Below are 25579 nucleotides of genomic sequence, written 5' to 3'. Positions count from 1 at the left end.
AGAGCAGCTACCATACTACTGTTTGGCATATCCACCGAGGGAGATGTCTTAAATGACCCTCTGCCGACATTGTTCCTGGTTTACTTTGGATGCACAATGAGCTGTAGCACATTTATTTTCAGACCAGGCTGCTTCAGTTAACAACAGAGCAGACACCACAGGAACACCACAGTTTCCCTAGTTGTGTTGCCTTTCAAGATGGTGCATTTCCCCTTCTGTCTCTGCCTCAGTACTCAAATCTTTTTGCCCATTTGATTTGGCTCCTCTGTGGGTTACACTAATACAGCTGACCATCAAACTGAAATGACCTACTAAAGTCCTTGTAATGCTAGAGAGGGTAATCATGAGCATTGCATCTAGCTACCAAGTTTCCTGAGAACACTTCTGACAGTGTGAACACAGTAAAATTCAGCCTCATGCCCATAAAAAAAGAATAGTCATGTGGGCACAGATGAATGTCACAGTTATCCAGATTTGTGCGACTCCTGATTCCTCTAGATTTTTATGTTTGAGGTCAAAAGTACAAACTCTAAACCAAACATTTAATTCAATTCAATTTAGTCTTAATTGTATAACACCAAATCACAACAGCAGTCACTGCAAGACGCTGCAATAATACAAAGAAACCCCAACTGTCAGACTACCTCCTGTAAGCAAGCACTTGGTGACAGTGGGAAGGAAAATTTCCCTTTGAACAGGAAGAAACCTCCAGCAGAACCAGGCTCTGGGAGGGGCAAGCTCCTGCCCCGATCATGACCTAAGGACTAAATTCAGAGTGGTATAAACACACAGAGAGTGTAAGGACGTGAGAAATATTGTAGAAAAAGCATGTCAGAACTACAATTGTGACAACTGGGTGTGCGACCGTGGCTCAGGGTGTTGGAAAGCGCATCTGTAACCGGAAGGTTGCTGGTTCGATCCCCGGGCTCTCTGTCCTTGTCTTTGTGTCCTTGGGCAAGACATCGCCTACTGGCCGATGGCGCAATATGGCTTCTGTCACTCTGCCCCAGGGCAGCTGTGGCTACAACCGTAGCTTGCCTCCACCAGTGTGTGAATGTGAGAGTGAATGAATAGTGGCATTGTAAAGTGCTTTGGGTGCCTTGGAAAGTGCTATATAAATCCAATCCATTATTATTATTAATTAAAGTAGATTGTAAATATCATGGTCTTATTATCAGAATTTGTAATTCTCTCTTCTCTAACCTTCCCTCCTTCTTCAGTCTGGTTGCTCATTTTAGATGGCGCTGCGTATCTTTAGGGCAGAAGGCAACGCTTTACGACTGTCTAGCCTCACTACAGCTGGGCTCCCAGACCACACACGCTCACCCATGGATGCAAACATGAAGTATATATTTGAAATGAACCTGGAAAAACAGCTCCTTAGCAGCTGTAACCCTGACTCTTCCCCTCTTGCCTGAGCAGTTATTATGCCTGATTTACTCATGTACAGTAAAAACACCTTTTCTGAGAAAAGATTACAAAAGAGTTATTTTCCATCCAAATGGACAATGAAGTGATTTTTTTGTCAGTGTACTTCCACTAAGGAAGTGGTGAAAACTAGCAGTAATTTTGCTCTTCTACACCTCACAATAGGGCAGGTGTCTTGTCTTAGATTACCCCTGTGATTATTGTCAGACCAGCAGCTGCCAAATATTGTGAAAAATTGCTTCCATGCACACAGGCTGGCATTGCTTTTGCATACACCCTTTTTACAGGGACAAAAACGAGGAAAATTACGGTTTTATCGATTCACTTTAATCTCTCTTAGCCAGTGCTGATTTTTGTTTGTGTAAAGGAAAGAGTATCAAACATTTGTTTGTGTTTCCCATCCTTTCTCTTAAAAATGCTTTATATTCAGCTAATTTGTGTCAACAGAGGTCTTCTGTAGAGAATAAAATAGCACCTAGATCTGAAGTTTTTATCAACCTATAAAGGTTTGCTTATTAAACATAGCTGCATACATAGCTATCTATTTGTTACAGATAAACAGTACTGATTTTATGAAATTGTTTTGTTGATGTAAAGCTAACTTTGCCAAATCAAACATGATTAACTGAGTAGTTGAACAGATATTGCACAAATTGAGATTCGTTGTGCTCTTGCTAGAGACCCCAGCTTAACACTAATAGTGTATATGTCTGTTTAATAGCCACAACAAGGAGAGTTAGCTTCTCTTAGCAATAAAGATCGTAAACAGAAGAAAACACCTACAGTAGCCCGTAATAGCCAGGTAGCTACTTGTGGTAGCAATGCACTGGACTATTTCTTGGCCAGGTGCAGAGACGTTCTGTTTGTCATATTACCGTTCATCCAAATTTTCTGTAAATCAAAATAAAATTCAACATTTTTTGTCCACATGTGATTCTTCACGGACCACATCGCAATATAGGACAGACGGTTGTAAATAGGTTGCACAAGATATTTATGTAAGCATTAGTGTAGCTGATGAACTTTGCACAGCACAGTAGACTGTAACGCACACTCTGAAATCAGATTGTTTAGAGTGGAATTAGTAAGGTGCATTATATTAACCATATGTCTGGGATTATACGAGAGGAGTAAAAACTGTTTGACTGTCAATCCTTAAATTTATACTATGAGTGTTTTCCCACCAACAGTTATTTGATCCAGATCAGTTCATGACTTTTCAATGTTGAAGTCTTGTCTCATTGGTTTGGTTTCCTTTCACACGCAGAAAAATCCAAGCAGAGTAAAATGCATTAGTATAAACCCACATGATAACTTGCACTGTTTATTGGTCAGCTGTGTCTCAGAGAAAGAGGGTATCTAAAAGTGAAAGAGGGCTTTATTGTACCCCAGAATAAGAAAACACACCTGTCTACAGGAGCTGTTTGAGTCAAACTTGTGGAGTAAAACTGGTGGCTGGGTTACACTGAGGTGGATTACACTCCCATGATTCCCATGGACTATGGCGCAGGAAGAAGATCACCCACTTTAGAGGATCTTGGCACTGTTGTTTTGGTTTAAATTTGTCCAAATGAGCGTCACCAGTCTGGTTTCAGAATGAGAATCAGAGAAACTTTATTAATCCCAGAGGGAAATTGAGTTGTCAAAGCAGCATACATACAATAGACAACAAAGCAATCGTAATAAATGAAGTGCAGTAATAGAGATATAAATAGATAAATACAGAGATATAAATACAACCATAAATATAAATATAAAATGACATAAGTATTAATACGAATGTTTCTGGTATATTACAAGTAGGTATTAAACGTGCACAGATGTGCGAGTATTCAATGTGAAGTACAAAAAGTAAGTACAGTACAGTGAGGTATGTTTAGTTCGGTTTGGTATGTGTGGGTCTGATAAAATAAAATGAATATTAACTTAGCAAAAGGTTTTACCCAACACCTTTTTTGACTTTATGTAGGGAAACTGGTGCATATCCACTAACCTCTTTTGTGGCTTTGCCCATCTTAGAAATGCCAATCTTCATCATTTATGGGGCACGGATGGCCCCATTTTCCCTTAGGTTAGAGAAAACTGATTAGGGTGCTCTCACAGCAAATATGATTTGAAGTTTGTGTGCAGCATAAAGTTGAATTGACGCAAATCTGCATTTATGTGGGTTAAAATGTTTCAGTTTTGGTGAAAATTTTGCTTCAGGCTGCATTGCTAAAAAAACCCCGTAAGCTGAATTCCCCCATAGACTGTGACAACTGAATTCACGTGAGTAAAGCAAGGTGAAATTTTGCTTCACATTTAGTAATCACGTATTACTTTGTAACCTTTTTGATCTTTGTTGCGGCCCACCAATGTTCTGTCATCAGAAAACATCATGATGCAACTGGAGCTAGATGACTCAGTGCAGCCATACTGAACTATACACTGGGGAAGTGTCAATTTCAGCGGGGTTTGCTGCGATCGAGCTGTATCAGCTCAACAATCAGGTCGAGCAAAAATCAGCGAATAGCATCGTGACATCAGTGTGCGATGGCATACGTAAGTATGCCATCCACCCGCCCAGTTTACACTGTGGTAAACAAGTGATCAAGCGGGACGACATAGCTGCACGTAATGTTTTGCAGGACCAGCTACTCAGAAGTTACGATGAGAGGAGCGAATGCTCTGGGGTGGCGGTCATTTGGGTGGCATAGAGCAGACTTCTCAGGAATCAGAATCATGAGTGTTGATTTAAAGCTTGTGGAATGACAGCTTGGCTCTGTCTGCAAAGACATGACTATTAATGTGCTATTTTGTGAGCAGGCGAATTTAGCTATAGTGGATTCATTTTATCACAGCTTAGAATCAAAAAGCAAATACGCACATTTCCTTAAATGTCAAACAAATTGTGCTGATTTCTGGTTGTGTTGAGGCAGCTCAGTTCATTCCATCGCTCATGTGGGGTGAACTAGGAAAAAAATGTAAGCAATGGGAAAAAAATCCAGTTAGTTAAGTTAAACAAAAATATAAATACTTGATACTTGTTAGATAAATTAATGCCACTGTTAGAAAAGACTAACAGTAGCATTAAAAATGAACTACTTCTGTGTGTGGATATTTGTGCAGGTGTGTGCACAAATGCATCTATGAATCATTCGAACGATTAGAAAATGCAGTTTCCCCACGTTTCCAGTCTACGCCGTTATATGATGTCACACAACAGTTCCCAATGTGACCAGTTCGAGACTCTTCTCCCATCGTAACATTGTCAGTTTTGTATAACAAGGCTGAATGCATCATCGTTTTGTTGTTGTCTCACTAATGTGTACAAGTATAGGTCTGTGTATGTGCACGCATTTTGTTGTGCAGAAGCTACAGTGTTGTTTTTGTGTGTGTTGTCTGCCGTGATCTTGCCTCGCTACACTGACTCAGTTTGTATGTGTGTGTAGGCCAGCAGTCTGTTTGTTGTATTTCCATGTGTCACAGTGAGTCATCAGTGCGCTTGTCATTGCCATAGCGACAATGCGGTGACATATGCCTCCTTGTTCACTCTGTGACTGACAAGACTGTTGCAGTGGTAAAATGCAAAGGATGTTGGGACAAGTCACACCTCTTCCTCTTCCTTCCTCAAGTGACATTCAGTGCGTCACTCATTTTTTCCCCTTACTTGTTCTGTTTATGTACAACAAGCCCCCCCTGAAAAAAATGCAGCAAAAGAAAACACAGACTTGTTCCTGTGTAATATCCACGATCCTGCTCACTGAAAGAAAATGACCTGAGATGATAAAACAAACAGGAGTTTAAATCAAGTCATTTGATCAGTTTCCATTAGACTGGCTTCCATGTTTCTAATAAAACAGTTGTTTGGGTGTTTTGTGTCTTTACATGCTCACAGGCAGGAGTCTCTGCAGTCGTACTTTTCCCTCATGTTGTCATGTCTGGAAGAAGAGTCGAAACTTTGAACAGCCTCCATACATCTCATCACTTGATTACACACTGATTTTCAAAAAGAAAAAAAAAAGACAAAAAAAAACTCTAGAAAAAAACCCTGCAGATCTATTAAGAAGACAGATCTGAACTCTGGGAAATACAATGACATGCATGTGTGGGGGGTATATCTGAGAAGTGAAGCATAGTGTAAGCATTCAGTTGGCAATTGGCAAACAGAGGGCGCTATTTATGCCAGTTTACCCTGTTTATGCTTGCTGCTTTCTCTGCAAGCCACTTTGAAACCTGCCTTTATCCCAGCTCCTTTTTTCATGCTGTGTCCACCTAATCAGTGTCATGTCTACTGTCACTGATGCCTGCTAGACCTCCCAAGGGTGGTCTAGCTGCTGTTCTCCTTGCCTCAGGCTTTTGATGTATGTGCGTGTTGGGGTGGGGTGGGGTGGGGGGTGCTCTCCACCACCTCAGGCTTTCCACATGTATATGGAAAATATATCTGCAGATGGAATAATTCTACTGGACTGAAGTGGTCCTGATAGAGTAAAAATAACTTTGGACTTTCTGGAACCAAATGTCATCACTTTTAATCATCTTTACTCCTTTCTTGACCTTTGACTACCAAATTCAAATTAATCATCCCTGAGTTCAGATTAATTTGGTGCCACATTTTGTCACATTCCCTCAAGGCATTACTGCGATATCATGTTCAAGAGAATGTGAAGGATGGATGAACAACCAGGAAACATAACGCCTCTAGCACAGCTCTCACTGCCATAAAAATGCTTGTCAGGGTCTAATTTAAGCTCTAGCTCTGTTGCAGATGTAAGCTGTTGAGCTCTTACATCTGAGAACATGCCTTCATCAGAATGAGTTGAGGTGGACATGTTTGTGCTTGGTGTTTCTAGCAACTTTTTAGATATGTGTCGAGTCTGTTTGTTCTACCAGTAAAGAAGAATCATTCGCCGGCTGAGTGTGGAAATGAAACTGGAAAAAAGCTGTTGGATTAGTGTGGTGAAGGTTTACTAAAGGTGTCAGGTAGCATGTTAGAGTGAGTTTATTCAGGACTGAACAAAAGGGCACAGATCAGACAGATACATAAATAAAAAGATAGTAACTGTTTCCTTGTCTGTTGTTCTGGGTATGTAGCTCACATACAGGCGTTCTTCAGCTGATAAATTCAGGATATATTGAGAATTGACTTTTGCACAAGATGAAGGATAAGATGAAATTTGAACAAAAACGGGTAAAGTTAAGATCAGCTGGTTCTTGTAGAGCAGGGAGGATAATGGCAGGGGAGAGCTACAACTTTTGAGAAATGTAAGTAAGATGTTACTTTAAACTGAAAATTGCACTCACAGAATCGACTGCTGACACTGACTCTTTCCAAGAAAAGACAGCATGCTAACACAAAGCTGCTGGTGGAAAAACTCCCCAAACCTTTCAAGCTGAGTGTATGCCGACCACAGCCAGCCAGATCCTGATCCTCCACAGGTGACAGACGCAGAATGAGAAGCCATGCTTGTGATGCTGAAGTCTTCATTTCTACCTGTATCTCTTTCTGTGAGCAGAGCTGCAGTAAAGTTCTGTTTGGGCTGGGCTTTAACTGTGCTGTTGGCTTTGAGTTAGTACTTAAAGACTAAACAAAAGAGCTTCTATGTGTCCTCATTAGGATAGGGATTTGTGTTGGTTCGTGGGACTCTAGGCTAAGGTTTCTATTGTTAATTGGTAATTATTTGACAGAGCATGTCAGGCTTTGTTAGAGTAAAGCAATGGAATGAGGAGGAGTATAACGAATCATCTTCTCAAGGGTGTAAAAAAAGGCCTTTACACACCAGACTCGTAAAATCCGTGCAAATATTTCACCAGTTAAAAATATTTTTCTGACGTTGTTCACACTAACTGTGTAATTCTGTGGAATGAATTTACAGCATTTAGTTTTTCAGACCAAGCTCAATTTTGGGGATTTTTTTTCAACAAACAGATCTGACCAATCAGACTACTTTATTTGACAACAAACAACAACTACAACTTGAAGCTCAAAATGTGCTCGTGCTGAATATAAAATGACACGGAAATAGTAAAATTATACTATTTTACGTCAGATGCACAGCTACAAGCTGCTCCGGGTCATTCGGAAATCTCGGAAATGACTCCTCAGATGTGGTCCAATCGTTGCCAACAAGAGCTCAAACTTCCCCACTGACATCCTGAAATATGTACCAAAGCAGCCGTGATTCCACTCCTGAATCAAACCATCAAATCCTCCCTGCTGCTGCTGCCTGCTCTAGAGAATTGGATGAACCCAGAATTTCTTCCTTTTCTTGTTTAGAATCAGGACCGACTTCGGTTTTTTAACGGTACATTTTTTAAGGACATTTTCCACAAAAACACAACACGTTTGGTTAATTTATATGTTACATGGATCTGGAAAGTTCTTATTTCATGTCACTTTTTCACAACAAGCCCAATGTGTAATGGCCTTAAGTGAAATAATGCATTACTTTCAAAGAGTAATGACTAATGTGTAATACATTACCTTATGTTTTACTACACTGGTAATGATTTGTCCGTGTAGTAAGTCTGTGAAGACTATTCAGTTTAAATTTTATTCAGTTTTATTTATATAGCACCAGTTCACAGCAACAGTCACCTTTAGGTGAGGCCAAATATATAAACAGAAACAGTCAGATGATGCCATGTTGAGCAAGCTCTTTACAACAGTAGGAAGGAAAAACTCCCTTTTAACAGGAAGAATCTGGCAGAACCAGTTGAGAACGGTTGGGTGAGTGAGAAAAGGACATACGACTCAACTCTGAAACATGTGTTTTTAAACAAGCATACATGGCCTTTCAGAAGGTTTTCTGCACCTTTTTTTTTATCTCATCAAACAAAAAGTATCTTTTTCAGCAAATCCTCAGACTCCTCAGTGATCGTTTATACTGACCCACAGCAACATGGCAAATCTTCACCTGTACCATGTCATTTTATTCAAAATGTGCAAATCAGTGCTTTTCTGTATGACTAATAAAGACATCAGTCATCACAGCATTTATCAGCAAATAGTTTTCACTGAATATTGATAGCATAAAGTGTTTGATCTAACCACCAGTTCATCAACATAAAGCTTTATATTTATACTTTTTATTTATCTGAATGTGTGGTAAAGGAGCCTATCAAAACCTGGCTTATCCAGGTTTATAATACAGCCATATGCTAGGGAATAAAATGAAATAACTAATAAATAAAGGAAATATTCCTCTCTTTTATTCCCTGTGGGTTGGAAGGTATAAAGGGTATCTCACGTATTCATTAGCTGCTATATTCACATGAATACGTGTCGTGGAATGTGTTATCTATAATTTACATTTTCTTTTTATATGCTTGCATGCGAATGTCTTTTGAGAACCACAAATGGGTGCATCCTCATCAACACAAAGTCGTGCATCTGCAGGTTTCTAATGGGAGAACAAGCTGTGTGAAAAGACAAAATGTCACTGGGCGGTCCCCGCTCCCAAACTCCAAACTCAGGGCATACTTAGCATTTAAAGCCAACCGCGTCCTTCTCTCCCACAACACAATGAAAGAGGAGCGCTAACATTTAGTGGGGGGAAGAGAGGGAAAGGATGCACAGACGGGCGTTAGCCAGGCAGGCGGCAGATTCCTCCGGCCCTGTAGTGGAGCCGTGGGGAAGTTTTTAATTCCGCCACCCTTATGGTTCATTTGTCCTCCAGATCCCTTTTGTGAAGTTCGGGCGATGACCACTCATGTGTGCACTGCTGTTGAATTATTAACAAGGGAGATAAGGGAAGAAGAAGATGGGAAGATAGAGAAGAGAGGAGGTGAGATGAAGAGGAAGTGCAGGAGAGGGAGGGAGGCGAGGGGAAGTGAGAGGCACGCTCAGAGTGCTGCGGTGAGGAGGAGAGGTGTGGAGATGTAGCAGGGAGGTGAGAGGTGAGGTGAGGAAGACAGGGGTCAGAAAAGTGAAGTGAAAAGAGTGAGGAGAGGTGGGAGAAAGATGGTGGAAGGGTGAGAAGAGGCAGAGGATGAGCGCTGGACAGCAAAAGGGTTTTAGTGCAAACCTTTAAAGCTTCAGCTGTGGTGATCGAATACTAGCACTGCTAATTTAGACTAGATATGAGAAGCAGCTTTAAAATACTTTGACATTGTCTCGCTTTATTATTATATAACAGCGCGACTGAACTGGCTACCACATATTAATGCTTCTGCCTAATATAAAGACAGGTGACAAATTAAAGGAAAAAGGAAATGCACCATATTGTGCCATCATCTATTGTCAGGACAGCTTTGGTGAAGCTTGGCATTGATTCTTTAAGTCTCTGGAGCTGGAGTGATGAACATCAGTCTGCCAAAAGAAATCAACCTAGAGTCTTCAGATTGTCAGATCTCAGTGTAAATGAATAGCTGCAGGTATTCATTTACACTGAGATCTGCCTGTGAAGGCTGCAGCATATGATTCACATCATTTTCATACCCATCAAACCATTCAGCCCTAAGGACGGGCGCGTTGACATCCTAGAGGAGACTACTTCCATCAAGATAGAAATGTTTTATCAAAGGATAAAGTGACCCCTTTTTCTTCTGACAAACCCTCTCTGAAGGGTGAAATGCAACACCACAATTACAATTTTTATGTCTTATACACACATTATATGATTACAAAGGAATTATATGGGCCAATATTTAGTAATAGCCAGTGTATTACCAGTGTATTTATATGTAGCTACGATTCCATTATGATATGTTATGCACATTTTATCAACGAATAACTGGGGTTAAAATAAACTGACCTGTTATCAACCCATAAAAATTCAGATTAATGTGGTTTTCAGTCCATTACAAGAAGAAATAATAGCAGTTATACTGTTTTATAAAAGCAGTTTGCCCAAATGATTGATAATACAAAAACGTAATCCACAATCAAAAGAACATGACCTTTGATTTCATCGTTATCTGATGTGATTTCTATTATTTAAAAAACGTAGGTATATTCCTTGGTGTCTATGCTATTCTAGGCTCAATTCTTTATCATTTGTATTATTTATTATTTTTTAAAATATGAATAGATGCCATTCTTGTTGAACTCATATCAACAGAGACAGAGATTTCCTGAAATTTAGGCCAGAGTAGGAGGAGAATATTCAAATCATTGTTGAGATGAATATTGAAACAACTGCATGATATGTTTAATATGTTTCTGGTAGTGTGTTTACAAGTTTCCATATTCCATGTCTATCTGTTTTATGCTGCAGTATAGTGTATCAATGTGTTTGAAAGGTGATACTCTTCTCTTTCGTGACCCACTGTCTTTTCTTTTCTGCTCTCACACTGACTCCCATCCCTGTTGTTACTGTGGAGACTGGCAGGACCTGCTGCCACAGGACGCACTCACCAGACTATTGTACTGGATGTCTGTGTGCTATAAGGAGCACATAATTGGGCTGTAGAGACACAACACACACGTAACATTAGGTACTCAGGTCACTGTCATCATACAGTCATTAGACAGGGACCTGAGCATGTAAAGTGCACACACACACACACACACACACACACACACACACACACACACACACACACGCAAAAGAGCATTATACTGAACCTGCAGATAACAGCATGCACACATGTACATGCAAATGCTTTCTTTTACAAATGAATGAATAAAATATGTTAATGCCCTAAACACACACGCACACACGCACACACACGCACACACACGCACACACACGCACACACACGCACACACAAGAAAGAGTTAGAATCAATGAATGCGCTGATTAGTTTGGAAATTTGTGTGTGCATGTGTGCGTGTTGTGTATTTGCGCGTGTTGTGGGGGATGTGTGTGTGTATGGGTTGGGGGAGGGGGGGGGGTATCCTCCAAAGGGAGAAGCCAACTCTCTCACACACACATACACAGAGTATCTGGGGGGTGGGGGTACAGTAAGCCCTAGTGGATTTGTAGAAAGGCCCGGATTGTTCATTAATAAAGAAAGGATGAAAAGGGGGAGTGGATGAAGTGATGTGTGTGTGTGTGTGTGTGTGTGTGTGTGTGTGTGTGTGTGTGTGTGTGTGTGTGTGTGTGTGTGTGTGTGTGTGTGTGGGTTAGAGGGAGGGGGACAAGGAGAATGGGGAGAGAAGGGAAGAGAGAGAGAGAGAGAGCGAGAGAGAGAGGAGGAGGAGCAGGAGGAGGAGGGGTACACAGTATTAGACGGTAATTAAATAATCATCTGTGTTGCTCTCGTTTACTCCCTCCCCTCTTCCTCCTCCGCCTTCTCCTGCAGCACTAGCGGCCACAACACCTGTCACAACTCATCACCCTCACACACACACACACACACACACACACACACACACACACACACACACACACGCACAGAAAGAAGAGGCTACAGAATAAATCACATCAAAGGCATAGACGCAGTATGGACACACGCAGAGTCTTATGAAATTTATGCACTCATACATAACATAGACACACTCATACTTGCTTGTGCACACATATATGTTGATAAAACACACAGGAGAGCAGTATGAGAGCACGGTGTCTGAGGTGGGTGTGTTTTAGAAAGCAGGGGCGGTTTTCAAAATATTCTCCACAACTCAGTTGTCTTCTTAGGCCGCCCCTTCATCCTTAGGAGCCACCTTCTCCTTTCTATTCATGCACTGGGTCTTTCTTTCAACGTAAGTTAACTGCTGTCTAGTCTTGGTAAATATGACGGCCTTAAAGTACCAACATCAATTCAAAAAATAAAAATAAAAATAAAAAGTGCACTGATACAAGGCTGATTAAGTGACAGTTAACAAAAATAATTGTTTAATTACAACAATGACCTATAAATTTAAGATTTTTGGTTAGTTTCTAACTGTTATAACTGACAGATATCATAAAGTCCAAACAGGACTAAATATGGCCAGTTTGGTTTTATCTTTACATAAAGCATTTTTTGACTCATCAGACCACTTCCTTACAAATAAGCTATTCATTTAATGTATATAACTCTCACAAGTGACATAAGAAAAGTGGTAACTAGAAATTGTTATGACTGAGTTTTTGAAAAAAAAAATTTCCCTAGTAACTGAATCATATTTTCTTAATTTTATTCAAATCAACATTTTATTCATAAGCTTACAGTAGAGTGCTGGAAAAGGAGGAATATTGGTAGGGATCCCGTCAAACATTCAGAGACGGTTATAATTTAAAATTCACAATGTGTGAACTCACCAGATGCACCTATTTTAACTTTCTGAACAAAAACTGTCAGGATTGAGAAAAACACCCAAACTCACTGAGCAAGTCTCTGGATTTTCACGAGCTTTGTTCTGACACGCACAAAACAATAACGTTACCTTGCAGTTAAGTAACTAATCACTTTCAAATAAAGCATTTTCCATAAATCTTTCTAAAAGTGCAAACATGGAATACGACATGTTTTTGTAACATCCGCCAACAATTCTCCACCCTAATCATACTGACAGTTAAGATTAGGTTATATAGTAACTATGTTTTTCTCTTTAATTAACCCCTACAGAGAATATAAACCATAAGAAACAGCACAAATCACATTTATGCACCCACGTATATGAACTGAGGGATCACCTGTATAACCATACCCACTAAAACAGACACACGGTATCAGCTCACATTCACCAACATATAGTCTCCAGATCAGGCCCAACCTGATGGAGAAGTACATTATGTATAATTACAGTCAGCCATATGGTCATGGGGACTGTTGGGCAGGCCAGCAGGGTTGAGCTCTGAGGAGAAGACACATGCATCCACAACCATGCTGCAGAATACACATTCAGTAGTGTTACTGTGGATTAATTCTCATTCATTGATTCATATTCCTGAGCGCCGCCACAGGGTCTCCCAGTGAAATCCAGTGTACAGGTCAGTATGGCTAGATAATGTGACTTTTGTTAATGAAGATCAGAGATTTGTGCCTCTGTACGGCAGGAAGTAAACAGGATTGTGATTAACATCTGATGGGAATTGCTCATTGATTTTGTCTCCTGTTTTTGTGGCGATTATAATGTTGCTGGAAACGATCAATCCGTCCTGACATAAAGAGTCAGATGAATTTGTGGAGCCAGTGTCCTATATGTAAACCCAAAAAGTGAAATAAAAAGAGTACAGGATTTAAAGGAGATGGATGATTCTTGTTAGTGTGCTGATCATTTACAGACAGGCAATAAACACAAAATAGACAGAAGAGTGGCACTAATGTTATTAGTTCTGCAGATAGCAGTCGTATCACTCTGATGATGGTCCTGGATGAAAAGTCAATAACTCATCAGTGTGATGCCAAAGACCATGAACGTAAGTACAGTTGTTTTTGTTAACATTTCATCAAAAATCAAGGCATATGCAAACACTGTACAGAACATCCAGATTCTATACATTTTGGATTAATGGAAAGTTGGTGTCGATACAAAATTGTATTCTTACATCTATACAAAACACACCAAAGTGCAACTTTTAACTGTTGGTGGCACCTTACAGTTTACATGAACTCATCACTGGCATGGATGTCATCGTACTCTTGAGGCTTTAATGATTTCTTTGAAATATTCTTTTTCAGTGATGATTGAATGATTGTCGACCACAAAGAGTTAAAATTCTGAAAAAAAAAGGAAAAAAAATTAAAAAAAGCTCATTATCCACACAGAGATAAAGTATAAGTATAGGTTTAAATATACACATACACACCAGTTAATATTTAATTAAAATTTCCTTTGGTAGAGTTCATTTCAATTGGTACAGACCCAGTTTTTAAGCACTGTTCGCACATTTTCTATAGGGTTGAGGTCAGGGCCTTCTTAACACCATTCCAGAAGGTTAATGTTAGCATGCTTTATCCAAAACCAGCTTTGATGTGTTTGGGATCATTGTCCTGCTGGAACACCCATCTGTCCAAGTTTAAGTTTGTTTTGAGGTGAAGTTGAAGAATTTGGAGGCAGTCCTTCTTCATTATTCCAGCCACTTTGTGAAACAAGTACAACTGGGAGTAAAATAGTCCCAGAGCATGATGCTACCACCACCATGCTTGACAGTTGGTACAGTTTTCTTAGTTTTGAAATCCTCACCTTTACTCTTCCAAACAAACGGCTTTGTTTTATCTGACAATAAAACTTGTGGACAGCTGCAAATTTCAGTCAAGCTTGAAGGTGTTGATTTTGGAGCAGAGCTTCCATGCTTGCTTGGTACCCTCTCAGTCCATAGCATTGTAAAACTGGCTTCACTGTGGATAATGGTGTTGGTGTTCCAGCAGTGTCCAGTTTGTGGCAGACATGAGCCTTGATGGTTCCTGGGCTGCTACTGAACATCATAACCAATATTCACTCATCTCGGATCTTCTTCCAGTCTTTGGAAACGTGGTGACACATCTGAATAACTTTTACTTACGTACAATTATTTAAGCTCATGGTCCTGGAATCTGCAGTTGTTTAGAAATGGCAGATTAACCTTCTGGAATGGAGTTCCCAAAACTCTGACCTCAACCGAATTGGCATTTTTTGGACTTTGCTGAAAAGCTGGGTCTCTAACAACAAACAATAGTTCAAAGAAATAGTGCAGATTCATGCCAACATTAAGTGTATGCAAACCTTTGCCACAATTGTACATAATCACATACTGTCTATACCATGAAAAATATGAGTTTGTGCACACAACCTATTGGTGATTGTAGTATCCAGATATTTCACTGTTGAACAAAGAGATGACAAGGAGAAGTACTGTAGTAAGTAAGTAAGTAAGTAAAATTTATTTATATAGCACTTTTTAAGACAAAACGCTGTTACAAAGTGCTTCACAGGAAAACATGTCAAACAAACAATATAGCAACATAAAGAAAGCATAAAAGCATATCAAACAAGCAATAGTATAATATAAATATAAAATAAAACAACATGTTACGCATTAACATTTCCCAAATGCCTGTCTAAACAGATGAGTTTTAAGCTGTTTTTTGAAAGAAGCCACCGTGTCGATGGTGCGTAGTGGGGGGGGTAAACCGTTCCACAGTATAGGAGCCAGGGTTTGAAATGCGTGATCCCCCTTTGTTTTCAGACGAGTCCGTGGGATAGATAGACGACCGCTATCAGTGGATCTAAGAGTTCGCTTTGGAGAATAGGGCTGGAGAAGCTCCGAGATATAGATGGGGGCCCCACCTTGTAGAGACATAAACGTAAAGGTGAGGATTTTAAACTTATATCTATACTCAACCGGAAGCCAATGCAGGGATTTTAGTATAGGAGTGATATGGGAAAATTTGTTGCTATGGGTCAAAAGCCTTGCTGCAGCATTCTGAACCGCTTGGAGCCGATTTAGTGAGGCCTTAGAAACGCAGGAAAAGAGTGCATTACAATAATCCAGCCGGGAGGAGATAAAGGCGTGGACAAGCATCTCCAGTTCGGTTGTGGAGACAATAGTCCTGAGTTTGGCAATATTTCTTAAGTGAAAAAAGCAAGAGCGGGTCACGGATTTAACATGGGCATCAAAGGACAAAGATTGGTCGAAAATTATCCCAAGATTCCGGGCAGTGGCTTTTATCGACGATGAAAAAGCACCCAGATGTTGACTAATCTGTGGCTTGATATTCTCCGGGGCTAGGATTAAGCACTCGGTCTTGTCTGCGTTCAACTGCAGAAAATTGTTTGTCATCCAAAGATTGATTTCCTTAAGACAGTCCATAAGAGTGGATAGCTTGTCTAATTCCCAAGATTTAAAAGAAATGTATAATTGGATGTCGTCCGCATATAAATGATAGGAAATATTTTTGAAACCGCTAATGATCCGGCCTAAGGGAAGAATATATAGTGAAAATAATAGGGGGCTTAGAACCGAACCTTGTGGAACTCCACATAGAAGCTTAGCCACGTCTGATTGGAAGTTTCCCACTGAAACTAAAAGCGTCCTATCTTCCAGAAATGAGGTGAACCACTTTAGAACAGATCCTGATATCCCTACCGTGCAGTTTAAGCGATCGATTAAGATCTGATGGTCAACGGTATCAAAAGCTGAGCTAAGGTCCAGAAGAACCAGGACTGAGCAATCACCCCTGTCTGCAGCCATCAAGAGGTCATTTGTGACTTTCAGCAGAGCTGTTTCTGTAGAGTGTAATTTTCTGAAACCCGATTGAAATTTATCAAGAATGTTATGCTTCTCCAGCGCTTTCTTTACTTGTAGCCAAACAACTTTTTCTAGGATTTTTGAGATAAAAGGAAGTTTTGAGATGGGCCTGTAGCTTGACTGAAGTGTTGGATCCAGGTTAGGCTTTTTCAGCAGAGGTTGAATAACCCCCTGTTTAAAGCACCTGGGGACAGAGCCAGATAGCAGTACTGTGTTAGTACACCCAGGAGCTTGTCGAAATTTAATAAGGAAATAACAATAACTTGAAGTTGTTATTTTCTGTATGACTTTATCAGTCTCTCACATCACTGTGAGGGAATTTTGGCTCCAGAGTAACAAAGTTTAAAGTCCAATTACCTGCTTTTATGGATAATTATACTTACTGGTGATCATCAGTTAATTTAGTGCATTTGATTTAGCAGCACCTGGCTGCTACTTACCCTCTGAATTCTGATGGAACAAGTAAAAGAGTACTAAATAGTGACATGTAACATGGGTACCATGTCCTGTGTTGTTATTCTTCCAAGGTTTTATTTACTTACAAGATAGATAGAAGTTTATGAGTAGGAAATAAATGCACACACATTTAATGGCTACGGTATCTACAGATACTGAAAGGGCAGGATGTGATTATTGGAAAGAATGAGTTTTTCCATCTATGTAACATAATGAAAAGGAAATATTCATATTAGGGGAAAACAAACCATTGAAAAGCTGCTCATTAAACCTCATAAATAAATGCAAATCATCTTAATTAGTTCGAGGACCTTGGGTGCTTCTGAGCTTCTTCTGCGCCTCTCTCTTTTCTCTCACTTGTTTTTTTCCCCCTGTTGTTTGTTTTCTTGCCGTTGTTGTTTTTTGAAGTCCATTCCCCCCCCTCCGTCTCCTCCTCTTCTCCATCGCTGCCATTCGTCTCCCTCCGTTCTCCTCCCCCTCTGGTTTCATCGCTGTACCGGAGTCTCATGGCTCTTTCATTGATGAGCACCCGACCTGGACTTACCCTCTCTAGATGGCCAATCCATCAGAGGGTGAGAGGGAGGTTTGGACAGAGTAACTGGGTGCGGGTAGGAGATTCAGGATACTGGTGCCACTTTTGGCATCCACTTTTTGGCGCAGATATGCTTGAGCATAAATAAAAATCACTCACAGCTGGCTTTGGGAATGTGATTAAATTCATGGGATGCATCTAAAACTTCTAAAAAAAACATCAGGAGAAAATAATTTCACAGCATTTTTTTTGATATAAAAATCTAAGAAATGTTAGTGATTAATGACGATAAAATGTCCGTTAATCACAGGGAAATGCACAGAAACACTATTGATCTGTCAGTCAAACTATCTATGCCTTTCTACAGGTGTAGCAGTGTAGCAGTGAAGAAAGGGCCGTGGGAATTTGTTTGTCACAATTTCTTACTCTCTCACAAGCTGTTATGAGAGAAAGATGTAGACTGGATGTCCATATTGTCACTTGGTGTACCTGTTATTAGTTCAGGGACTCATAATTGGTCTCTAGTCTGTCTGTGATATCTTTATGGACCTCTAATGGGGTCTTTTGCTTAGATGGGACGATGAGAGGAAGAGATAATTGGTCCTGAGGTGCCTACACAGGCTCATAGGTGCTGCCATGTACAATTCACAAATTACCCAAGAAGCTCACACCTATTCACTTTAACAAGGTGCTGTAAATCATGGTACTGCATACTCATCTGGGAAAACACCGGTCTTAAAAAAATGCAAAATAGAGAGGGTCTGCTGTTTTTATTCATTGTTAAAGGGCAATGTGTTGTGGTAACAAATAATGACGCTATGTGCCGTTTATTTCGTGAGAACTAGAAACAGATTCTAGATTCTATACACCTGCGAATGATCAACAATGTAAGCAGAACACTGGACGTGAAAATAAGCAGTGCCCTGGGAACAACATTCAAAGATTTATACCACATGACTTAAGCCTTCATTGCCAATGCAAAAAGTAAAAATTGGGGCTTTAGCACCCCAATTCAAATATACCTTGAGCATACAATTTGCAATGTGCAAAAGCAAGAGCAGGTCACCATCCATGTCATTGTTTATTTATTTTCTTTGAGTTTTTGGCCAGTCTGTTAGTGCTTCAAACTCCTAAAACAGGTTCTATGGGCAAAAAAGCTGATCTGCAACTGTCTTTTTTTGCTGTCTTTTTAAATCCTTGCAAGTTTTTTAGAAGCCTGTACTTTTTTTCTTCTTCTTACAAGCACTGCACATTACAAAATACTAATGCAAAGTGGCTATTCAGCATAGCCACACTGGCACTTTTTAGTCTTAATGATTCATTTTTGGGTTTAATAACTGGTTAGTGACCAAGACCAGGCGCTTTAACTGTATGCCATATGCTAATCCTAGCTACGCCTTAAGCACAAGCTTGTCTGAACGTCTCAATTTACCATTATATACCAAACACCCTCTATGATTTTGGTGATGCAAAAATCACCATCCAAGCTACCAAACTACTAAACTGCAGTTTCCCTGCAATCCATTCATGTTCTTAAATGGTTATTGACATCGACATGTTTAAAGAAACTAAGAGAATGTGACTGTTTCCGTTTTTTGTTTTCTTTTACTCCCCTCGACTTTAACATGGCGGTTTCAAATCAGCATCTTTTATTAGCCGAAGTTGTTCAATAACCTTAACTATGTTTTTCTAATCCGGAAAATTTTCAGTAGCGTTAAACTTGATTAAACCTTAAAACAGAGTGCTGCAGTGTGTGAGGCGGTCATCAGAAAACAATCCGTTTGGTTATAAACTTGGAAACAGTGAAGTAATAAGTAATAGTAGTAAAAACTGGTAATTGAAAGCATAATTTTTGCTGAATAATTTCAATAATTAAGTCCTTGTTAGCCACGAGGGTTGAAACCACAACAGCAGGAGTTTTGCAGGGATCCCAGCAGCTGGACCGGCAGGCAACACAGAGACGAGTGCTATGGGATCTTTGGAAGTCAATGTATTATGCAACAAAATAGTCGGGTGTGACCCTGGTTTCACTTACCCTGACCTACATACTGTGTACCGACCACTGACACACATCCGCACACTGACGCAAATGAGACCGAACCACGCACCAGAAAGTAGACACAGGTGTTAGAAACACATGCCCCTTGCCACACATAATGGGCTGCAGTCTGTCAACGTTACAGTAAATATGCCATCAGTGATACGGAAGGTAATAGTCTGTAATGACTGATCAAAGCACAGTAGTTCATAATTTCCAATAAGTTTAACTAAATAGTAAATCGATGCTGTTGTTGGTCACGGATCAGCTGCATCAGCTGCATCTTCAAGCAGTTATGATTATTTCAATGTTACAAAACACCCAGCGGAGGTCTAATTAGATTAAATGACCAATAAGTTGCACTTATTAAGCGCGCTCATCAGCCACACTCCTCATAGACAGACCTCTTTCCCTACATTGGCACTGAGTGCTTGTGATTTCTCATGTTGTTATTCCCTCCACGATAAATTATTCAATATTTGTTTGAATAAATGAACATGAAAAATAATCTCCAATGGCTGCAGAAGGCAATAGCTAATTGGAATTAAAGAAAAAAGTTTGAGCCTTCTTTTTTGTTGTTGTTGTGCTTCTTTCTTTTGCACTCTTGCCTTTTATACTTTCTTGCATTGTACCAACGGACTTTTTTCTTCTTTCATGTAAGTTCATTACGTTTAATTTATTAATGTCCAATATTTAATGTGCCAAAAATGTCAGATTCAAACAGACGAAAATGGGGCATTTTCTCCTGGTACGAGGGATGCACAAGCTGTTTGCTGCTTCTTGTTGTGACTCTGGGGGCCGAACGAGGGATGGGAGGGGAAGAAACAGAGAGGGAGAGAGACAGAGGGGAGGGGAAGAGAGCGAGAAAGAGTGAACTCTTCAGTCAGACCTGAAGTTTATCTTTAACCAAGCTTCGAGCTCCCAAACCACAATGCTGCTTGGTGCCAAAAGGCACAACTTTACAGAAACTAACCTCAAAACGGGGCTGGAGTCGTCGGGAGGAAGACAAGTTTACAAAAACAAACAAACAAACCTTGCAACCTTACTGTAACTCTGAAGAAGAGCAACTTTCTATGGATTAAATTTAGTGCAGCTCTGAAGAACAAATCCTTAACTTCCAACTTTTGTACAGCCGTGAAATTTATATTTGATAGATACAGCGATTTCTTATGCAGCTTCAGTGTGAATATGAAATGTTATCTTCTGTGGTAGGAAAGCTTTCAGCACGCACTTACACAAACGCACAGAGCAGCCGTGCATCCATTGATCAGTGGACAGTTTGTCCTTGATGTCTGCCCCACTGTCATTGTGATCAATGTTTTATTGACGAACTGGGGAAGAGTCAGCTGACTGACACACAGACACGCACGCACACACCTGTGATGAAGATGTGTGAGAGCGTGAGTGACGCTGCCGCCTTTTCCGTCATCATTCTAATGACAGGGATGAAGCAGGCAGACAGAAAAACAGACACGCTTTCAGCACATCTGTTTGTTTAATACTTTTATATATTCTTTATCGGGTAATCTTTAAAAATCTTTACAGGGGAAGTCTTTAAAAAACATACTAGATTTTTGTCAGAAAAATGATTTTGCAGCATTAAACCGAAGCATTTTTGGATGATTAATATGCGTGTGTGGTCTTGGAAGACGTGATTGATAATCATTTGTGACTTTTAATGTGGACATTGAACAAACTCCCACGCGTGCGCGCGCGCACACACACACACACACACACACACAAACGTAGACGCAAATTTAGAGTTGCTATAGCAACAGAAGGCTAGCACACAATGTTCAAGAGACAGTTTCTCGAACCATTTGCCAATTTGGTTAATTATGTCTTTGTGCCTGTGAATAGGCCTTGACTCCCCCCCTCTCTCGCTCTTCCCCACTGCCCCCTGTGCCTGTCCTGGTTCAAGCCTGAGCACAGCCAGCTGACACACACACACACACACACACACACACACACACACACACACACACACACACACACACACCTATTGTTTTTTTTGCGGGCTGGGTCCAGGAAACTGGGAGCAGGCGGATGGAGGTAGGACCACAGAACAGCAGCTCTAATGAGCCACTGGCTGTCAGGAACGGTTAGGCTGCTGCGCAGGGCCAGTGGAGTGGTGAGGCCTCCACACGCATACGCACATACATAAATACAAAAAGCTAGTTGGTCCAGAGACTTCTTTGGTGACTTCTCAGTTTGTTTCCTTTCCTCGTGGTTTTAAAGATTTCCTCAGCTGTGTCACTTTTTGATACATAATAGTGGTGTATCAGTCTTTTCCCTGATATTCTCTTCATCTCGCTTTCATTTACAAAACAAAACCTACAAAAAATACAGATTATCTGCTACTCATGTTACACACAAGCCACACAACCTGCATTGCACATGCAGCTGAAATATTGCAGAGCGTGGATATAATTGATGCAATCAAAGTGTGTGTGCCGTGTGTTTTGAACATGCATCCTTTAGTTCCAGTCAGTGAACCCTGCTGTCCACTACATATGTTTACTATGTTTCTCTGCCTCTATTATATGAATGTGCACACCGGGTCTCACACAATGACAGCCATCTGTCAATATACACACACACATACACAAACACACGCACTCATGAGTGCACACTCACAAATGCTGTGAGCTCCACCTTGAAACAAGAATAAAAGCTGAACATAAAGTTAGCAGAAAAAAAATCCACAGATTTGTGCTGACAGAGACAAAAGATCTTGCAGCAGAAGCAGCTGAACTTCTCCGTTTGTTTTCACAGTTTCCTCACTGGCAGATGTCACAGGAAAAGTTGATGAGCTTCTCGTCCCAAACGCCTGTCGAGATGAGATAGCCGGGGAACCGGCTGAGGTTAAAGCGATGTGAAACCACACCTGAGTCTTACGGACTCTGCTGTCGATTTCATTCAGTGGCTGCTTCGCATTGTGCTGTGTGAGATTATGCTTTGATTTGGGAGTCTTGACAGTTCAAAAGCTCAGGCAGGAAACAACCGGGGGAGTGATTTCCACGAGTCTTCACAGAAAACACTTCACTGGTGTAACCTCGGCATTGTCCTGTAGTAAGCATGTCTGACTGGAAATAAGTAGACTGTGGAGAATGTTTGCCCACAGCAGGACAGACCGCAGAGGAGACTTGCCCCGCAATGAAATGAAAGTACAGATGTTATCAATTATCAAGAGCCTTGGAGTCATTTACTGCACTGTGTATCCTCATCACCACTTTCTTTTGCTTAATTATGAATCTGTCTAGTCTGCAGTCACTAATTCTGTTAAAGAATTTAACAATATTTTAGGTGTTATAAAGATACTTCAATCACCTCAATTTTGTGAGGGAATACATGGGAAACAGCTGCTTCAGTTTTCCTTGTATGTAACAAGACTCATAGTGTTTTTTAATGCATTTAACTATATTTTAAAGATACACTGCTGTTAAGGGGTTTTTACTCGCTCTTGGCTAGCTACAGTAATTTCTTAGTTGCTACACAGCAGATGTCTGCCTTTAAAGAGAGACAGTCACACAAGTTAACTAGCAAATGATGGTTGTTTTGCATTCATCATGAGAGATTGATCTGGGAGCCCATTACTGATGAGTTAGCCTCTGGGGAAATGTTCAATACTTTGAAGCTTCCAGGGTAGTCAACCACTATCTGGCCAAAAACGTCTTTTTACATATATATATATATATATATATATATATATATATATATATATATATATATATATATGTATGTATATATATATATTCTGACGGCCTGATGTGGTCAGCCAAACATTACAAAAATAAATAAAATATGCGAATTGCCTAGATTTCAACACCATTCAATGTCATTTTCAATGTCATTGACATTTTTTGTATATGTCTTGCAGCATCTTCCTCTGTTTCTCTTTTTCTGCCTGTCTGTACTTGTTCCGGTGACATGAGCAACACCATTCGATGATGGACGTGTCAAAATTTTCTCTTTTTTTGCAGCTGAGGAGCCAGTCGGTTATGTAAAAAGATCACCTTTTCCTGGAGATTAAAGCCATCAGTAAATTGTCTCTGAGAAAAACCCCTGTCCACTTCCAAACAGCGCTGACCTTGACCTTTGACCTTTATCATGAATCAAAGCTTTGCTTGGACTTGTTTCACCAGTGATGTGTGTAGGAAGGAGAGTAAGAGCAGGAGCATCAGATGCAACAGTGTCCAGTGACTTAACAGAGATGTGTTTTAATAATAGTAATAATAATAATCATCATCATCATCATCATCATGGGCTGATAATGAGGCTGGCTGATGATGACACCCCTGCGAGATCGAGAAACAGTCTCACATCAGTGTGGCTTTTAAATCCTCTCTGTCACTGGGTTTGATTTGTGAACGTGACACACACATAGACTGACACACTGAATAATGAGGGAGTGGAAGAGGAGAACGAGTGACAGTGGTACAGGATGAGATGGACAAACAGGAACGCAGAGTGAGATGAAGGGATGGATGAGAGAGATGGAGGAAGGTAGTAGTAGAGGAGAGAGCTGTCACTGAGACTCTGTTAATGATGTACAGATGGCCTGTGAGTCTCCACTCCCCACACCAGTAATCTAATGAGGAGACATGGATTACCGTTAACTCAGATTAATTTTTAACATGGTGGAGGAGACGGTGATGACAGCCATGATTATTATCATTACCATAATCATTCCCACTTTGTCTGCTACTGTGTGTATGTGTGTGTGCGTGTGGTTTATTAGATATCCGTGTGTGTGTGTGTGTGTGTGTGTGTGTGTGTGTGATCACATGGGTTTGAAAATACTGTACGCAAGCTTGCAAGATTTTTTTTTAAGAACCTTGTTCATTTGCATTGAGTCTAGACATGACATCACGTCATCATCCTTTTGTTTTTCATAAACAATATGTGTTGACCCTCAGTCAGGATGGGGCAACATCTCTAAGACCACCGAAAACACAGCATAAAATAAAAGCCCTTTTGTGTTGGGTTGAGGGAGTTAGGACAGGAAATGGGATTCAGAAAACTGGATTCCCACCTCGCTAAAGAGTTTTAATGTGGAATGCATGGATAATGGGAGAAGAGCGGGGAGGGAGGAAAAACAAAGAAACATTTAATGTGGAGAGAGAAATGAAAAACTAAAAGGAAGGTTTGTCCCTAATGAGGAGACTGAAATAATGCTAAATGTGATTACTGTATCGACACTTTTCAACATGGAGGCTGATTCGTTCATATTGGAGAGGAAAAAGACCGCACGTGGGGTGTTGGGAAAGGATTGCGTGAGTTGCATGAGTTTGTAGGTGAGTGTGTGTTGGGGGCAGAGTCAGACAGTGTCTAATCCTCACAGCCCTTTCTCTTATGACTACGTTAATGCGGATGAGACGAGATAAAACAATCTCAGTTATTGTTACCTTAAACAATGAATTAAACTGTTGTCTGCCGATTCAGTTGGGCTTCAGTCAAACTGAGCATGCTCAGTGAGATTTTTTTTTTTTTAGTAAAACAAAACCAAAGCATATTCAGTCTATGGGAATTAAGATTTTATGATTTTATACTGAAGGTACTTATTTACACTGACATGTTTCAAAAGTTAATTAGTAGGTTGTGATTTTAAACAAATCTTTTTTTTTAGCCTCTGAGTTGATTTTTGATATTAACTATTGCATCATGGCAAAAAACCCAAATACAATGTTCAGAAAAATGTAATTTATTTTTGGTTGGGACGTTTCATGGAGGTCTGTATTTACTGTGACCGCCACACCTTTTATGCCCTCTCATCTCCAGGCATAGGCACTGTATCACTGACACATTTAAGTACTGTTAAACATTGTTAGTGTTACAGAGATGTCACATACACACATCGGCACACACATCAGCGATCATACACTGCATCCCTGCCCGCTGATTTGGGGTCTTTGATGCAGGAATGTGGGCAAAGACACTGGATGGTGAAGCCGAGCTGTCACTTTGCTTGCCTGTCTGCCTTTGCTGAGGTGCCCGTCTGTGTGAGGGGTTTCCCTTAATAAGCAGGTCCCTAAAAGCGCGCCG

At 40.3% G+C, this 25579-nt stretch overlaps 1 protein-coding gene across 1 annotated transcript in view; it reads right to left on the bottom strand.

Moving 5' to 3' along the window:
• Window positions 1-13583: 13583 nt before the first annotated feature.
• Window positions 13584-25579, bottom strand: part of mfsd3 (major facilitator superfamily domain containing 3) — a 51184-nt gene continuing 39188 nt past the window's right edge. The window contains exon 6 of the mRNA XM_026186813.1: window positions 13584-13998. Coding sequence (XP_026042598.1) covers window positions 13882-13998 — 117 coding nt within the window. The 3' untranslated portion in view covers window positions 13584-13881. The remainder of the gene's footprint in view (window positions 13999-25579) is intronic.

Source organism: Astatotilapia calliptera, chromosome 12, assembly GCF_900246225.1.
Source record: "Astatotilapia calliptera chromosome 12, fAstCal1.2, whole genome shotgun sequence".
NCBI classification, from domain to species: Eukaryota; Metazoa; Chordata; class Actinopteri; order Cichliformes; family Cichlidae; genus Astatotilapia; species Astatotilapia calliptera.
Note: the sequence above shows the minus strand (reverse complement) of the source record. Positions and strands in the feature narration are given on the sequence as shown.